The sequence below is a fragment of the Dryas octopetala genome, chromosome 2 (genome assembly GCF_963921425.1).
Source record: "Dryas octopetala chromosome 2, drDryOcto1.1, whole genome shotgun sequence".
Classification (NCBI taxonomy): Eukaryota; Viridiplantae; Streptophyta; class Magnoliopsida; order Rosales; family Rosaceae; genus Dryas; species Dryas octopetala.
The window spans coordinates 16,594,043-16,613,387 of NC_141367.1; the positions used below are offsets into that span (position 1 = coordinate 16,594,043).

Genomic DNA, 19,345 nt, shown 5'->3' on the forward strand with positions numbered 1-19,345 from the left:
GCTTCCAGTTGAAAAAGCCAGGTGATGTAATTTGTATCATCAAGTTTCACAGTTACGAGATTGCAGATGTTAGACAATAAGGAAATGGGAGTGATAGTGTTCATCAACAAGGAAATAAAAAATGGGAAAAACTGATAGTGGTCATCAATAAGGAAATAAAAAATCTGAAAAGCTCATCAACAAAGCCATCTACAAGGTTTACCAAGACATCAAAATTGAACAGAAGCATCAACTAAATTCATATCAAGGCTTTACTTTCATACTGACTGAAAGCTAACAATGCAATATTGCTATGATTAATTATGATTTCAGATAGTCTAATCTAGTAAGTGTGATGACAGTCACCTCGAAACTGCTTGTGAAAATGTTTCATAGTCAATATTTGTACTATCTGTCTGTGAAGCTTAAGTGTTTTTGCTGAAATTTGTTTGTAATGGTTGATATTTCCAGAAAAAGAGGATAGTTGTCATGATAGGAATAGGATTTGGAGAATTATTTAAGGCTGCCTAGGATTTCAAATTAGAAATTTTCCAGTTACCAACAATCAAACTCAATCAGTTACATTAAGAAGTAGAAGATGTCAAGGGGAGAGACTATATACCAAAATTGGCCGGAGCCGCCATCGAACTCGCCGGAAAACTGGGAGGGAAGGCGCTGACTTCCAAGCTTCGATTCGCTGCAACTAGTGGTTGGATGAACGATCCAACCACACCATCAGACTCCTCTCGACGCAAGCAATATTCTGGTGGTCACCGACAGTCGCACCGCCGCCGGAAAACAAGTTGATGGCAGCAAGCCATCGATCTTCTTCTTTGAGTCGCCTCCTACAGAGGTAGTGGAGGTGAGGGAAGGGCACCATAGAGTTCAGATCGACGAGAGGAATCGACTAGTGGTGGTTCGACACCTTGGTGTCGCCGAAAATCGCAGATCACCGGAGATGACAGTCGGCACTGGTGGTTATCAAATTGTTCTCACAGTGGCTCATCTTCTCGCAATGGTTCTCAAGCCGTCGATCTTCTTCTTCGAGTCGCCACCTATGGAGGTCCTATACAGAAGAGAGAGAATGGGGGTGAGGAGAGAGAAATGAGAGAAATGAGAAAGGGAGAGGCAGAGAGACGGAGTGACAGACGGAGAATGATGGAGACGGAAGAGAGGACTGGTTTGGTATAAACTGGGCTTCCTTCAAAATCCAAAAAGGGACCGAGTCTTAAAAGTAGTAAGAGTCCAAAATTGGACTTTATAATCATTTACTTTTAAAATTTTTGAATTTTTGAAGTTTTTGTTGTTTCCAACCTGTTTTGGACATAAAAAACAACTAAAGATATGGTTGATATATAAGTCAAAGTGTAAGTGGAGCCTTATCTCAAGTCTCTACAAAACAACGCCTTTGGTATAAGAATCAATTTCTCCTTTTTAGCATGAAATTTAATAAATAAATTAAAATTCTTACCGAAAATAAATAAATAAATAAGATATAATATTAATAGGGTGCGACTATACCGCTCATAAAAAATCACCTATTCAAAGTTTGTAGTTTTTAATACACAATACATATTTTGGGAATATACACATTATTCATTGAGAATATAAAAGAAAATTTCATCCTCATGAATGATATAAATCTAAGTATTGGAGTGTGATTCATTGAGGACTCACAGATTAGGAGATTTTATAGCAAAATGGCCTCCGTTCCCTTCACACCTTGTCTTTAAGTGGTGTGGAATTCTTGAACAGTGCCAAGAATTTGGATATTGGGTGTTTTACGAATGAAATTATTGAACAGTTCCCAGTACCATTTTACAGCCTCGAAGATGTGAAAGTTTGCCGAATGGATATATACAGCCTCGACATCCCAGGAATAAGACTGGAGAATCTGGAGGTCTCAAGTTCATTTTACAACTGCAACAATGGAAGTAGGGTGAACAAAATTACAAGTTTTTAGATGGGTAAAATAATGCCATTACTGAGAAATGTTCGTACAGAGCTTTCCTACCCTGAAATTATTTTCAATACATTGTCCATCTGTGGACATTCTCAACACCCCCAAACATTCATAGGGTAGTCAATCTTATTTCCGGATCATCCCAAGTTCAAAACCTTTCCATTCTCTTTGACTCTATTCAGGTTATTAATCATTACCTATATGTTCTATAAAATTTTGATATGGGTTTGCTGTTCTAGATATGAAATTTTAATATGGGTTTGATGTTTTGAAATTTCAACTTGGATTTGTTGTTTTAGATCAATTTGAAATTTGATCGTCAACGACAAATTGTCCACAAATGATGGTCGACACATGTTCGACATATGGTGTTACAACCACTTTAGATGGTGTTGTAGTCAGTTCATCATATTCATTATTTTTTACCTTTTTTTTTTTTACATTTTTGTTAAAATCAATTTTTTAGTTTTAGATGGTGGCTATAGCACCATGTGTCGACTATTTTTTGTCGACCATTTGTCGTCGACAATCAAATTTTAGATATGAAACAACAAACCCAGGTCGCAATTTCAGAACTGAAACATTAAACCCAAATCGAAATTTCATATCTAGAATAGCAAGCTCAGATCGAAATACTCTTTTGTTTTGTTTTTTTCTTAAAATCATTTTTGTTCTCGATTCTCTGTCAATTCTTCAATGGGTGTTCAATGAATTTGTTGTTGGGTGTTGTAGACAACAGAAGAAGAAGAAAAAAATGGACAAGAAGAAAGAAAAGGAGAAAGAAGACAACAAAAGAAGGTATTTGGTATTGAGAAATATAAGACAAATGGTATTGGGTGTTCGACCTAACAGGTGGGTTTGTTGTTCACCCCATGAAATAAAAGACAAATGGTACTGGGTGTTTTCAAATTTCAAAGGTATTGGGTGTTCAAACAGAAGAAGAATAGAAGGAAAAATAAAAGATATTGGGTGTTCGATGGGAGAGTTGCAGACAACAAAAAAAGAAAAACGAAAAAGAAAAAGGAAAAAGGGAAAGAAAAGAGTGAGAAAGAGAGAGGGGCATTTTTGTCCGAAAATAGGCCAAAGAGGTATAAATATAAAGTTGGGAAAGAAGGGTTAGAAAAGATAGTTTAGTATTAAAAATGGCTATTATATGAAATTTATCAAGTTCAATCCCCCTCCCCCAACATATTATAAGTGGATGGCCGCACTATGTCATCATGCTAAGAGTAATTTTAATCAATATACCCTTTTAATACCCCATAAATTATTTTGACCCCTTAGCCCAAAATATAACTTTTATGACCCTTTTGTATTTGAAATGTCAAAAATACTCTTCATATAAAACCTTTTTTTTACTGTAGTTTTTTCTTTCTTTCTCTTCCCCAACAACCACTACCCCTCCCCTCATTCCCTTCCTTCCTTCCTTCCTCCCTCCCCAACCAACCACTGTCCCATCGTCGCCGCGCCACTTGCCGTCCCAGCCATCGTTGCCTTCATTCCTCGTCGCTGTAGTAAATCCAGCAGATGCAGCAAACCTAGTAGATCCAACAAACTCAACAAATGCAACAACAAACCCAGCAGATGCAACAAAAAACCCAACAAAATCTAATAAAAAAACCCACGTCGCCCAGCAATACCCTCTAAATGAGTTTTTCTCTAAAAAACTCATATCTGGTTGAATTTTTTGTTGCCACATAGTCGAATTTGTGGTCGTCACATCGCTATAGCACATTCCATCGTGTGGCGACCACAAATTAAACCATGTGGCAACCACACATTAAACCATGTGGCAACCACACATTCAACCAGATCAAGCTATAGCATATTCCACCATATGGCGACCATAAATTCGACCATGTGGCAACCAAAAATTTAACCAGATCTGGCTATAGCACATTCCACCATATGGCGACCATAAATTCGACCATGTGGCGACCAAAAATTCAACCAGATCTGGCTATAGCATATTCCACCATATGGCAACCATAAATTCAACTATGTGGCGACCAAAAATTCAACCAGATCTGAGTTTTCAAATTTTTTTTTGTTTTCAGATTTGGGTTGGGAGAGAAGATGATGGGTCGCTGGCTAATGCCCATCACCATCCTCCACATTCTCCACCGACATCTCATCTTTGTCTCTCTTTCTTTGTCTCTCTCTCTCTCTCCCTTTCCCTCTCAACCCATTTAAAGAAAAACTCAAATCTGGGTTTTCGTATTTTATTTTTTTAGATTTGGTTTTAGAGAGAAGGGGAGAGAGATATAGAGAGGAGATGACGGGCGTTGGCCGGTGATGGAGGTCACTCTCTATGGCTGTTGCAGCTTGCAGGAAGAAGATGGAGGAAACGGCTGCAACAGTAACTCGTCACATGGTCGTCATGAGGACTATCTGATCGCTACAGTGTATTTGTATAAGAATATTTTGGTCTGAAAAAAAGAAAAAGGTCATAAAAATTATATTTTGGGTTGGGGATCAAAATAGTTTATGGGCTATTAAAATGGTATATTGATTAAAATTACTTTCATGCTAATGTAACGGTCACACAAATTATTCCTTGGTAGAATTAATATTCGGGTTAATTGGTCAAAAAAAAAGAATTAATATTCGGGTTTTTGTCTGGTTTGCGTTATCTGCGTGCGTTGGAGCGAAACACATTTGACTTCCATTCCCACAGAACATTCTTTCCCTCCATAAACCCAAAACCCCTCTCCAACGCTCCCTCAGTCCACTGCCCACTCCACCAACCACCAACCACCATGCTCACACTCTCCTCTCTCATCCTCCGCCACGCCCGCCACCACAACCGCCACCTCATCAAACCCTTCACCACCACCACTCCACCTCTGACGGTCCCTCTCTCTCACCCAATCTACCTCATATGGTCCTCCAACACCTCCCTCGGCAAAACCCTAGTCTCCACCGGCCTCGCCGCCGCCTCTCTCCTCTCCCGCCACCACCACCGCTCCTTCCTCTACCTGAAGCCCGTCCAGACCGGCTTCCCCGCTGACTCCGACTCCCGCTTCGTCTTCTCCAAACTCACCTCCCTCGCCCTCCGCCGCATCCGCCGCTTCCCCTACCTCTCCCTCCTCACCTCCAACCACGTCCTCAAGGCCTCCTCTTCCGCCGCCGAAGTTCCCGAAAATTACGGCAATGGCATGCTTGATTTGGATTGGTGTGAGAAGAGGAGCGTTGTTGGGTTAGATGCTGGCAATGCCGCGCATTCGGAGCTGGTTTGTAAGACAATGTATGCCTGGGGAGACGCTGTCTCGCCCCACTTGGCTGCCGAGAGGGAGAATGGGGTGGTGGAGGACTCGGCCTTGCTCGAAATGGTGCAGAGGTGTTTGGAAATTGGGGTTGGGAAGGAGAAAGAGGGCTCTTCTTTTTGTGTGGTTGAGACGGCGGGTGGGGTTGCCAGTCCGGGGCCTTCTGGGTCACTTCAATGTGACTTGTACAGGTACTTCTATTTCATAGTTTGGTTATATATGTGTTGAGTAGCCTTGTCATTGCTATTATTAGTCAACCCAATCCTAGATGTGAGAAATTACTATATGTGAACAGGCCTTTTCGTTTGCCTGCAATTCTTGTTGGAGATGGACGGTTGGGTGGTATTTCCGGAACCATTTCAGCTTATGAAAGTTTGAAACTTCGAGGTTATGATGTCGTTGCTGTTGTTATTGAGGATCATGGCCTTGTAAATGAGGTTCCTTTAGCATCATATCTTCGAAACAGGTAATTGTGATTACTCTTATTAATAATGATTACTATAAACTCTAAGAAAATGTATATGCAGACAGCAATATGTAAACAATGGTCATGTATTTTGATTTCACTCCCTTTGGCCTGATATTTTAATTTTTCTTCTGTTGTCTGTCATGTTTAACATCTATATATGTTTTTTTAGTGTTCCAGTGCTTACGCTGCCACCTATTCCACAAGACTTGTCAGATGACCTTATGGAATGGTTTGATGATGCTCAAAATGTATTTGATTCACTGATGGAAGTAATGCTATCAGCTTACTCCAAACGAATCAAGAGATTGCATGACATGCCGAAGAGGGCAGTGGATGTTTTTTGGTGGCCATTTACCCAGCACACATTTGTACCAGAAGGACATGTTACAGTGATTGATTCACGCTGTGGTGAAAACTTTTCAGTCTTCAAGGTTTGTATCACAGAATATGTTGCTTCACTAATATTATGGTGCCACCTCCCACTTTGAACTTTATTTTTGCTTCTATGTGAATAAACCAACTTCCCACCCTCGTTCGAGGTGATAATTAGTCTGTTATTGTTTCTGTAACATGCCTAGCTAATAACTTTTCTTTGTTTGATTTTAGGGTCAGAATGATGATGATGTCATAACTCAACAATTTGACGCATGTGCAAGTTGGTGGACTCAAGGACCTGATGCTACTTTACAGGTCATCTTTATGATTATCTTTTATTAAATATTGGTAATTTTTCTTTGTCAACAAATGTTGGTAATTATATTTGATTTCAATCTAGTTGATTGATGGCCAGATCTTACATATTTCACATCCATAATGCTTCTTTATATCTTTATATTATACAAGAACCTTGATCATATCATTCCTGGAATATATTTTTATGGTCTCATGTATGTTTTGTATCATAATGTTGTCCATTTGCAACATAGTTTATTCATGCATTCTGTTTATGGTTAGTCAATTCAAAATGTATGAGCATGCTTATAGACTTCTCAATTCATAAGAAAGCATGGAGTTGGATCATTGGAAGGGGTGCGGTACCCTCTCATTGAGAACAAAGTTTGTTTCTAATATTAGTTTTTGGCTATCTTATGGACGGCCAAGATAAAGATTATTCCCCTAGTTTTCACCTTTCGATCTTTCTTGGATTCTTTAGTCTCTGTGTTTTTAGTTTTGGAAAGTATATTGCTTGTCTGCAAAGGTTTTGCCCCATTGGTGTCATCAATAAATGATTTTTTTAGTTTCAAAATGGCAAAAAAAAAGGAATGTCTAAAGTTTTTTAATGTGATTTTTGACTAGGTGGTTTCAGACTGAGCTTGCGAGGGATATAGGTTATGCTGCTGCAAGATTTGGGCATGTGATGTTTCCTGAGAATGTTTATGAGCCAGCCTTAGAATGTGCAGAACTTTTGCTTGAAGGTGTTGGAAAAGGTTGGTTTCTGTATATTCTTTTACCTTTTAGTTTTTTTTTTTCTTGGATGTTACTATCTTTGGTTTGAAAACACACTTCATTAGTTATAGTTTTGCAATGCTTTATCTTGTTGCTAATGAATCTGTTATTTGAGTATGTGACTCCCTCTTTGATGCCAAAAGCCCAAAGGTATATCTATGGTACAGATAGAATCCAAAGGGTAGTGATTTATTACAAAATATTTTAAATTTTTCATCCATATTCTAACATTTTCCCTTGGGTATTTTCCCATCTGCTTATATTTGGTTGGTGTCAATTTATATGGATAGGATTTCTCTATGTGCAGGTTGGGCTTCTCGAATATATTTTTCGGATAATGGATCTACAGCAATTGAGATTGCATTGAAGATGGCATTCCGTAAATTCTCGTATGATCATGGAATCCTTTTGGATCATCTCAAGGACAACTCAACTGAGAGATATCCTGAGCTTGTGGTGGGTCTGATTAGTTCTTCATCACCATTAATTTAGTATCATATTGGTTTGATTTAACAAGCTAAAACTGCATCTTTTCTAATAACCATAGTCTTTTGAACAAGTAAATTTCTAGAACCTAATTTCTGACCTGATAAAAGCTCTGCTCCCTGAAACCAATAACACAAAAATTTCTGTTGCTTAAATTATTCCTAAGCTTCTCTGCCCATTGTTATACCTTTTCTTGGTCCTTCATAAACTAATAACCCATTCAGCAAGTTGTAAAATTACAAACTCTAATTCCAGCTTTACATACATGCAGTTTTCATGGATAGTGAAGTTTAATACTGAATGAGTATCAGTTATATTCTTATTGGACAATATAATTTATCTCCATAATTCTTTTTTTTTTTTTTTAAATGAGTGAACTTACAAAGTACACACATCCAGAAATTTTCTGACTGATGCTTGATGTGGGCACCAGCCTATACGTCCAGCATCAACTAATCAGTCTTTTAGGTGCTTGTTTGGTTTAGCATAGATTGTGGTACATGTGCAATGACTTGGATCAACTGATGCACAACTAAATTGTCATGAGCAAATGAAATTTTGTTGGCAAATATCTATTCAGTTAAGTGACTTAGGAGTAAGACTTCTAATATATCCATTTTGCCTAGTGTTCAATCGATCAATTAAAGTTTGTTGTGGAAGAGTAATAAAGTCTTCCAACTTTGGATATATAACTTTGACACCGTATTTTGAAGTTGCAATCATTGTTTTACAATATTCAGAATATTTGAGATGACAAACGATACTGAGAGCACACACTATTTTGGCAAGTTTATGCTAATTTACTAATTTAGTATCTTCAGCATCATCACATGAATATCTGCTTTTAATTTGGCACCCTATGGATTCAATCATTAGAATGATATAAATTCAGCGCTATTGCTTCTCGTGTTTCACTTGTACATGTTTGTCTAGTACTAAATAGTCAATGTAAGGCAAACAGGCAAAGGATTATTTACTTTAGCTTAACTAACCTTTCTAGCTACTGTTTTTTCTATAATGAATTTCATTATCGTTGTTTTTTTTTTTTTTTGGGGCGGTGGTCAATTTTGTATTGTTGGACTGTGTAGGTTACCTTTGGATTGGCTTGTCTATTGTAATAATCCATTAATAATGTAATTTAGAAGCTATGGCAAAATTTTTCTTCAATTCTGGTGACGTAGGGTTTGAATATTGCAGGTCCTAGCTCTTAGAGGATCTTATCATGGTGATACTTTGGGTGCTATGGAAGCACAAGCACCATCATCTTATACAGGCTTCCTCCAACAACCATGGTATGAATATTCTGTCACGAATAGCATAGGTTATAAAAATTCCAAATCTGTATATTTTTGTCTCAACTTTTGGAGTTATTCAGAGACCAATAATATCATAGCTCCTATGTTATCATAATTCTTCAGATTGAATATATGCTGGCTGATGATGGCATAGATAGGAGTTGATAGACTATTTGCTTTAAAGTGGGGTGCAGTCGCTGACTATAGACTTTTTTTTTCTTGGCTATCAAGTTTCGATAACTTTTCACTTGACAAAGCTTCCTCTTATACGATCTTTTATGTTTATGTTTGTTTTCATCTTTTCAATTACTTTGTACGGAAAACATTAATGTTTAAATACTTTTTACCTACCAAATATATGTGCGCGCATGCACACCACACACTGAAAATCACTTATTTGGTGATCTCAACTCTCTCATTATTTCTCTTGCAAGACTTGTAAATATAATGTGTGTAACTCTATAATATATAAAGAATCAGACATTGATGCAATTAGAACTGCATGTAGTTCACTACCTGAAGGGTTGCATTTATCATTTATATCTTGATTCCGGAAACTTATCTATGAATCGAAGTAGCTAGTTGCAATAGAGGAGAAGCTATTTTGTAGCTTTTGTCATTGAACCTAGTTAAGATTTATAAATTTTAACTGCAGGTATAATGGAAGAGGTTTTTTTCTTGATCCTCCTACAGTCTTTTTGTGCAACACTATGTGGAACCTTTCTTTACCTGAAGGGTTGCATTCTGAGAGTTTAAATCTTAAAAATATGAGTAAGTGACCTTTTTTATTTTATTTTTTTATCCCAGTTAACCTATTTTATATTTACCTTTTACTTAGGTACCATTTTCTTATATTGGCACTTTTACAGGCTTTTGTTCTCGTGATAATGTCTTAGACAAGAGCAGGGACAAGTCAGATCTTGCTGGAATTTATTCCTCGTATATATCACAACAATTATCAAATTTTCCTGAATCAAAAGGGTTCATTGGAGCATTGATTATTGAACCAGGCAAGATTATTCATATCTGTAATTTTTTTTCCTATATCTGGTTGTATCGGGTAAAATACTGTTTTTGTTTTTTATTCTTTTATCAATCAGGTAACATTTTTAATGATTTACTCGACACCTAACATGAAAAATAGCTAATGATGAGTTCCCATGCTTGACCTCCATCTTCTTTTTTTTTTTTTTTTCTAATAGGAAAAAAAAAAAAAATTTAATATGAGGAGAATTGTACAATACAGTGGATAAGATCCCCACTAAGCTTAAAATTCTGAAACTTACAGCAAATATACATATCAGGTACATATCAGATTCAGTGGTTACACCAAACAGTAGAATTAATATAGGCAGCCACATTCCAATCTAAAAGTAATGCAGAAAAAAGATTTCCCAAAACGCTGAAGAAGCTGAATCCCATCACGATGCCCAAAAACGAACCCTCTCCATCAGGTGGTCCAATTCCTCCCCTTTGCTCCCTCAAATATTCTTCTATTCCTCTCCATCCAAATTACCCAAAAAAACAGCCATCACTACACATCTCCCCAGCACTGAACCCCTTTTCCTCCCACTAAAAAACTTGTGCACCTGCTTGTTTTAATATGCTGGATTGTGAGCTTCTGGCCCTTCTAGGCCAACACTTATTTTCATCTTTAGGATGTCTTACATTTGAAGTCCTTTTAATGGACTTTCTGCTAGTCTATAGACTGTGTATGTGTTTGGCATTTGTTGGTCTAATTAGGCTGACATTTATGACGCAATTTTTCTTTGGATAATTAGAGGTTATGTGACCTCAGTTTTCCTTATGTCTTTCCCTTCCGTGTGTATTTAACAATTTCGTCATTCTTCATTTGGAATTTTTATGTAGTTATACAAGCTGCTGGAGGAATGCATATGGTTGATCCACTTTTCCAGCGGGTTCTTGTTAATGTGTGCCGGGCTAAAAAAATTCCCATTATCTTTGATGAGGTTTTCACTGGTTTCTGGCGTCTAGGAACAGAGGTTGGTTTCCCTTGGTTGCATTTCATTCTCTCCTTTAATATTTTTCAAATACGTTTTTATCTTAATTGATTGGGAATTTACCATGCTGTTACAGTCTGCCGCAGAACTTCTATGTTGTTTTCCTGACATAGCCTGCTTTGGGAAGCTGATGACTGGTGGGACTGTACCCTTGGCTGCTACATTGGCTACAAATGCTGTATTTGACTCATTTATTGGAAACTCAAAGGTAATTTATTGTGGTGGGTTGACTTGCAAGAATAACACATTATTTTGGCACTTGATTCGATTGTACATTTTTCTGCGACATTTGTTTCTGTTATATCTCTCTTAGCATTATGCACTCTAAACTCAAATTATGGATAAACAGATTGATATGGGCTGGTATTGCAATGTTCTTAAAGGGAGTTGGCTTTTATGTGTCAAATTTAATATTTTTTGACATGCATTTCTTGGTATTATTCATCTATACATTAAGAAGTACTTACTTCATTGGTGTTAATTTTATAGCTAAAGGCCCTTCTGCACGGACACTCATATTCTGCACATGCTATCGGGTGCACAGCAGCTGCTAAATCCATAAGATGGTTTAAGGATTCTCAGAGAAATCCTAATATCACTTCCAAACGAAGCTTGCTTAGGGAGGTATGTGAATTATCATTTGCTTTTTTGTGTCTCATTTGTATGACACAACATACAAATCCACTACCTTTATATTATAAGTGATCATTTTTGTCTTATATAATTTAAATATCTGTGAGGGTGTAATTACCAGGCATAATTTAATAACTTTTAAGAATTGAAAAAGGGGCAATTTAATGTGTTTTCATGCCTAGCTTTAAATCATTGTGATCATTAATTGATCCATATTTTAACATGGTATTGGAGTCTAAAATAGTTCACTGCTGAAACCTTTTGATATTAAATTTTACTAGAGCCTGCTGAGTGCTGTCCTTACAATGTCATTGTGGTTTTTCTTTTTTGCCTTAATGGTATCATGCTCAAATGGTTGCAGTTATGGGATGACAAACTAGTGTACCAGATCTCGTCACATCCTGCAATTCGAAGAGTGGTTGTGATGGGAACACTTTGTGCTCTAGAGCTCCTAGTAGAAGACCACAATGCTGGGTATGGTCTCATTACTTTGCGTTACTTTTGTATCTTATGTGGTGGCTGTGCATACTTTTAGATATTATTGTACATGTTTGACCCTTGAAAAATTACAAGTTGAAATATGATGCACATCTTAGTGACTCCACATCGTCCTATACAATACGATATGAGCAGCGCGATGATGCCAGCGATTGTTTTGAGTATTTGACAATTGGTCCACAAATTGACTAGTAACATCATTGGCCAGAGGTCACCAACTCAATTGTCAGGCCAACCATTTGGATCATGACATCTTATTATGTCTTTTAATATTGTTCTCAAAATTAAAATACAAGTTTTTATACGGGTGTATTATAATGTATCACTTGTTGACAAGATAAGGAGGTGCTTGCATACTTTCATAGATTAGAAACAAATTTGTATTCTTAGTTTCTTACCGCTTTGATTATGCTGTGTTATCATAGACAGTAACTTTTTTGACAAAACGTTTGAAATGCTGTTAACCCTCATTTGAAATGTTTTGTTATATGGTTTATGAATAGGTATGGGTCATTGTATGCAAGCTCTCTTGTGAAGCAGCTCCGTGAAGACGGTGTTTACATGAGGCCTCTAGGACATGTCATATATCTCATGTGCGGACCCTGCACATCTCCTCAGGTCTGCAGCCAAGCGCTCACTAAGGTTTACAGAAGACTTGACAGAATTAGCCAATCTCAAAAGAATTAAAATATCTGCAACTATGAATTCAATGGCTTTTAGATATTTAGGAAAAAATAATGACTTCCCTAACCTCCTTAAGAATAAGAGGATGATGGAGGGAAGGTGACAGTTCATTTTTTTTTTTCCCTAATTAGGTATTTACGAAAAAACAAAGGACAGTCGACGAATTTCATCCATTCGTTTTATTGTATTTCTTAAATACAAGAATAAACACGGATCTGCTAAAGATGTTGATTGATCGGCATGGGCCTTTACAGTTGTTTTTTTTTTTTTTTTTGCTGCTTTCTAACTCATTCAAGATGGTGTTAATTAATGTGGGGTGTAAAATTGGAAAAATTAGTGAGTGTAACCGGTAAACCAACACGTAGTGTAACTAATTTAATAACATTCACTCATATTATTAGTCACACAGTATAATTTTTTAAAAAATTGATGTTTTAGAATTAAATTCTAAACCATAAGCGATCAATGTGTGTTAATTTATACGATCTTAAATTTTTTCATAGTTTTACCTTGTCAATTGACTAATCCATCGGTTATATGCTTCACAATCTCAGCACTATAAGTTTTTATGGCTGATTTAGTATTAAAATCCAATCACATGATGATACATATGATTTTATATTTTATCACATAATAATTTCTTTAATTTCAAGACATAATTTATTTTTTGAGAATTGAGATACCAAGTCAACTCATATCCCTTTTATAATTAAGTTTTTCTCAATTTTGAAACATAATCGGATTCCAAGAATAAAGTGTAATTCTACATAATTTTTTTCCAATTTGATGAAAAATGTAAGATGTGTGCTAAACTATTTGGAATAAGAGATGAAATGATATCATGTGAGCATTTCTTGTTCTAAATAAATTATTTTATATGTTAGTTAATAATGTGAGGATATAATGAAAAAAAAATTAAAAATTAAATTTCTCCAAAATAAAGAATTAGAATACTACTCCTTACTTAAGAATCAAATTCCTCTCAAATAAGGAATTGAATTCCTGATATTATATGGATCTCACTTGTGTTTTTATTCTCATATAATTAGTAAATACATAAGTAATCTATAATCGGAATTCAACTCTTTATTTTGAAAGAATTAAATTTCGATTACAGATTAATAAATATACCACGAGAAGATTCAATCGAAATGAATTTTTAGATATAAACCCTGTAAATATGAATTGCGTGAAAGTAGGGGCTGGGTCTCTTTCACTTTTTGTGATGTATCACCGACGGGACAAAAGAAAATGTTTTCATTGTCCAGTTTCCCAACCCCTCTTTCCGTGCTTCCACGGCTCCACTTTCAGCTCTTAGTCCCACATACTAGTATATTCTCCAATGATTGGAGCGTGCATATGTAATTTACAGAAAGGGTTGTGCCTTTTGCTGTTAATTATGCATATTATAATATTAAAGTGAAAATATATTGTATTACATACCGAGTCAATTAATTAAAAAATATCCACTACATTTTAGATAGGTTTATTTACACTATTGCCCCCTGTAAGATACACTTTTTTTCACTTTGCCCCCTGAAACTTAAATCCTCTCAGTTTGCCACCTGAACTTCACAAAGTTATTGCAAAAGACCCTATGCCGTTAACTCTGTCAATTTTTCCGTTAAAATAGCTGACGTGGCACCTATATGGCATGAGTGAGACCCTTTTTTAGTTATGTAAAATCCATGTGGACAAAAAAAATAATTTTTAAACTAAAAAATAAAAAGATCCATGTCAATTTTTTATAATTTTGTTTGTCTACATAGATCTTACATAACTAAAAAAAAGTCTCACTCATGCCATATAGGTGTCATGTCAGCTATTTTAACGGAAAAATTGACAGAGTTGACTGCATAGGGTCTTTTGCAACAACTTTGTAAAGTTCAGGTGGCAAACTGAGAGGATTTAAGTTTCAGGGGGCAAAGTGAAAAAAAGTGTATCTTACAGGGGGCAATGATGTGAATAAGCCTTTTAGATATCGATATTTTTCGTTTGACAATCTATTTGTCCCAATATATTCTGTCAATTATCGGGTTATCCCATATAGAATATACATGGCAGATGCTGCAACTGGTTATTTTTCTCTTTCGTATCTCTAAATATTCCAATTCCTATCAAGAAAATTTTCAAATTATCCTTTTATCTTTTTACGGGTAATGATGATTAAATCCGCTTTCAAATTTGCCCTTGATTAAATAATCTACTTAATATTTTTAATTTTGAAAGAGTCCACTTATTATTTTAAAATGTTAAACCATATTACATTATAAAGTCATCCAGCATGTTTTACAAGGCCGATTGATTGGCTTGCTTCTTTTTTATATCTTTTTTTTTTTTTTCATTTTTTACTGTTTTGATTCCATACTAGACAACATGGTGTATTGTGGACAATGCTTGGGTCACTCCCAGGGGTACTTGCATTCGATAGTGCAAGCTCAAGATCAGAACTGTTCATTTATTTTATTTATTCGATAATAGTTATATAATCAAACGATTTTCGATTGAGTTGATTTTTTGCAGAATGATCTTTAATATGTGAACGTTTCTGATCCTGAGCCTGCACTACCAAACAAGCATTTTTGAGGGGTGGAGTGTATATGGAGGTCACCCCCAAGGGTGATCTAAGTATTGTCCGTGTATTGTTCGGTATAGATTACTATTTTTGAACTTAGGATTTAGAGTTTAGCTTTGAGTAAAGATGAAACGAAATAATTGTTTTGAAAGTTTTGCTTGATAGATTGGTTGACATACCTTTTTGTCAATTAATTTGTGCCCTTCTACGCTTTTCAATAAAGTTTGATAAATTGTAAGTGTCACAAAATAACATTATTGTAACTGTCACTCAATTAAATAGGGTACTTTAAGTATAAACCTAAAATGAGAAATAAATTTAACCCATAGTCCAATCGGCCCAAAAATTAAGTAGAAGTCTAAACTGTCTACCGAGCACTCAGCAATTCCTATTGAGCTCTAAGCGATTCTTGCCGAGCACTCGACAAATGCATCTGCAACCTAATCCTGCATTTGCAACCTAAACATGTGCAGATGTAGATGGAGGATGCATTTGTATCCGCCGAGCTCTCGGTAGCGTGTTTTTCCCCTCCGCACGTGCGTACACAGATAGATTAGACTTCAACTTAATTTTTTATTTCGCTAAGTTTTTGGTTAACAATCTTTCAAAAACTTGACTTGGGAGTAATTTATTATTAAATCTTTTAACTGACTAACATTAACTTATAAATTAGGGTACATGTGATTCCAAATGATTGTATTTTTGTTGTTTATGTTGGAATATTCATTTTTCACATCTATATGTAATATAAATACAAAAAGTATTTATAAATATCACTTTTATGCGATTTTAGAATTAAAATTGACCAAAGTATCCTAATGTTGGATTTAGGGTACATGTGATTCCAAATGATTGTATTTTTGTAGTTTATGTTGGAATATTCATTTCTCACATCTATATGTAATATAAATACAAAAAGTATTTATAAATATCACTTTTACGCGATTTTAGAATTAAAACTGACCAAAATATTCTAATGTCGGATTGTAACTGTCAAACAGTTTTATATTAAAAAAAAGAGTTAAATGTACTGTTGGTTCACTTACTTTCATGTTTTTCCCAAGTTAGTCTACGATCTTTTTTTTTTTTTTGGTACCAAATTGGCCCACTTTCTTTTCAATGTTTACCTATTTAGTCTATTTCATCAATTTTTAACAGTTTTCCGTCAAATTGGAGGGCATAATAGACTTTTCATTCATTTTCCTTCTTTTCTTCTTCTTCTTCCTTCTTTCTTCTTATTTTTTCTTTATTCTTCTGCAACACACCCCCAACCACTTTTATTATAGTTTTTTTTTTTAAAAATACTAGAAAGAAAAAAAGGGGTAAAAAGAAATAAAAAAACCAAAAAATCAAACCCACAATCCTCTCTCCTCCCCTTCCAAACCCGTGCCCAGGCCACCCCACCATCTTCAACCCTCTATCCACCATCAGAAACTCACCCCACCAGCCTCCCCTCCTGATCACCCACCTGCACCGGCTCCACCACCACACCCGGCCATTGACCCCTTTTTTCCTCTCTCCCTCTCTTTCTCTCTACCCCTCTGTTTTCCCCTCTCTCTCGATTCCTTTCTCTCTCTAGATCTGCAAATCCATCTTTGTCTTCTTTGTTTGATAATTGTTGGTCTTTGAATTATCAAGTTGTTTGAATTGGATCTACAAATCAAACTTCACAATAACTTCATGGTTTGTTGGATTAGTGGGTTTTTGAATTGGATATTTTTATTTGGTTTTGGTTTGTAGATTTAAAAGAAAAGGGAAGAGAGAGAGAGAGAGAAAGAGATAGAGATATAAGAAAGGGAGAGAAGGAAAGGGGAAGAAGGGTTGTCGTCCGGTGTAGAGGCACCGACACGTTGACGCCGCAGGTGGTGCCTTTGTGGCCGGTGTAGATGGTGGTGGAAGGGAAGAGAAGCGAAGCGAAGAGAGATGGGGAAATAGAGGGAGAGAGAAAGAGAGGGGAGAGGGAAGATGGGGTCGTCGACTGTTGCAAAGGTGGGGAGGGTGGTCGGTGGGTTGCCGGGCAGTGGTGGTGGGGTTGGCCAATAGGGAGTGAGGGGGCTGTGTGAGGGGCTGCAGGTGGGTTTGGGGTTTGTTTTGGTGATTTTTTTAAATTTTTAATTTATTTTTTCTTTTTTAGTTTTAATATTTTTTAAATTAGAAATAGAATTAAAATTTTATTTAATATGAAAAAACCATTTTGTCCTTCTTTTTAACAGAATTTATAACAAAATTGACGGAATGAACCAAGTAGGTAAACGTCGAAAAGAAAGTGGACTAACTTGGTATACAAAAAAGATTGTGGACCAACTTGGGAAAGACGTGAAAGTAAATGGACCAACGGTGCATTTTGCTCTAAAAAAAAAACAACAAAACGTTGATCAATTGGCTCAGCCCACTTAAAAGTACAGGTTATTGCAATAAAAGAAGAATGCTTATATTCCACTATTTTTACACCCTCTATTCAATTTTAAAAAATAGTGTGAATAATGATAGTTTGATGAAATTTCTCGATTGTTGTGTTTATCTTGAGTCACTTGATTTACGCCGTCTATTATATTTTTTTACATCCCATATTATATTTTTTAAAATTTAATAAGGGGTTAAAAAAATAAGATAGGTAAGAAATTCTAACATAGAAATGAGAATATAAGCATTCAAAAAAAAAAAAAACAAAGTGTATAATGGACTTTTTAAAAGTTTCTTTCCAGGCTATAGTTTAAAATAATAAATCAAATATAACATAAAAGGGTTGTCCTTTTTTCTTTTTTTAAATGAATAAAGTGGTTGTCCTTGCTCCTTATCCATCTCGAGCATCTCCTTTAGGTCTGTCATCTATTCCCCTTGAAGTAAACGACGAAAGTGGAGGGGACAGATTATATTCTTTTTTTTTTTTTTTTTTTTTTCTCAACCGGACAGATTATTATTCATGTAAATTGTAATTAATTGATGCTACATAGTACATACTAGCCTTAGCTATTCAAATGATTAAGAGTCGTGGCAAAAAAAAAAAAAAAAAGATTAGGAGTCATAGATGCCCACACAAATTTAACAGTTAAACATTCTTTTACATGAAGGTATTAAGTTTTAATCATAATTCACATTCTCTTTCATCCTTGTCATAGAATCATATTTCTTTATTATAGTCTATCTAATATCATTAAAGTGTGTTTGGATGGAGAAAATAAATTTTGAGTTTTATACTAATTTCTTTGTTTGAGTTTATATGATAAAAAAATTGTAAATTGAGTGTAGAAAAAATCTTTAGAAGTCATAAATCTCAACCAAAAATCCCACTAAAATAGGTGTTATTTCAAAAATCTCACCACTACATCGCAATCATTATTACTACCATTACCATTCATCCACTATTATTGTTGTCACTGTCATTATTATCACTTCCACGACCACGTTGTTGCTACCACCCCGAGCATCGTCACCACCATTACAACTGTCACCATCATCATTACTATTGTTGCCTTCATCGCTCACACCTCTATGATCGCTGCCAACGCTGCTACTATCACCATTAACACCACTTATTTTATAGATTAATATTTAAAAGGAATGCATAAATTTTAAATAAATGAGCCCAACACCACTCACATTTTTGAATTCCATTATTTTGAAATTCTTTAGTATTTTAAAACTTCTTCATCAAAACACACTATTCTCCATTTTAGAGTGAAACCTAAGTTCAAATCCCACTATCAAAATTTTAAAAAAAGACAGCCTTCGTCATCTTAAAATGAGGTTATTGAAACTACAAATTTTTTTTTTTAAGTAGAACGAAAAAAACCAAAACTACAAATATTAAACTAATGAGAGCAAATGAAAAGAAAAACTACATTGAAAAGGAAAAAGAAAAAGAAATGACGCAAGCCAAACTCCATCAAGCGACGTCATTAATTAGTGATTTGTTTTTTCGGCCTGTAGTTTAATTAATTTTATATATTGTGTGTACCGTGGCAAGTGCAAGTGTGCAACCTGAGAGCTAATGCCAACGCAGAATTCGTTAATTGTACGGTCACGATTT

The 19,345-nt window shown here is 35.5% G+C and overlaps 1 protein-coding gene across 1 annotated transcript; it reads left to right on the forward strand.

Moving 5' to 3' along the window:
* Window positions 1-4,628: 4,628 nt before the first annotated feature.
* On the forward strand, window positions 4,629-13,052 carry BIO1 (adenosylmethionine-8-amino-7-oxononanoate transaminase). The gene is made up of 14 exons (XM_086232933.1): window positions 4,629-5,399; window positions 5,504-5,674; window positions 5,847-6,108; window positions 6,284-6,367; window positions 6,984-7,104; window positions 7,431-7,579; window positions 8,807-8,901; window positions 9,560-9,675; window positions 9,774-9,914; window positions 10,774-10,907; window positions 11,002-11,133; window positions 11,415-11,549; window positions 11,920-12,032; window positions 12,560-13,052. The coding sequence occupies exons 1-14, from the start codon at window positions 4,702-4,704 to the stop codon at window positions 12,741-12,743; spliced, it is 2,535 nt and encodes an 844-aa protein (XP_086089059.1). The 5' UTR covers window positions 4,629-4,701; the 3' UTR covers window positions 12,744-13,052.
* Window positions 13,053-19,345: the final 6,293 nt, after the last annotated feature.

Excerpts from the sequence above, each read along its gene's own strand:
- BIO1 (XM_086232933.1), top strand. The coding sequence starts at position 4,702 with ATGCTCACACTCTCCTCTCTCATCCTCCGCCACGCCCGCCACCACAAC. Across the intron at positions 6,368-6,983 it reads GACCTGATGCTACTTTACAG|ACTGAGCTTGCGAGGGATAT; the intron begins GTCATCTTTATG and ends AGGTGGTTTCAG. Across the intron at positions 7,105-7,430 it reads GCTTGAAGGTGTTGGAAAAG|GTTGGGCTTCTCGAATATAT; the intron begins GTTGGTTTCTGT and ends CTCTATGTGCAG.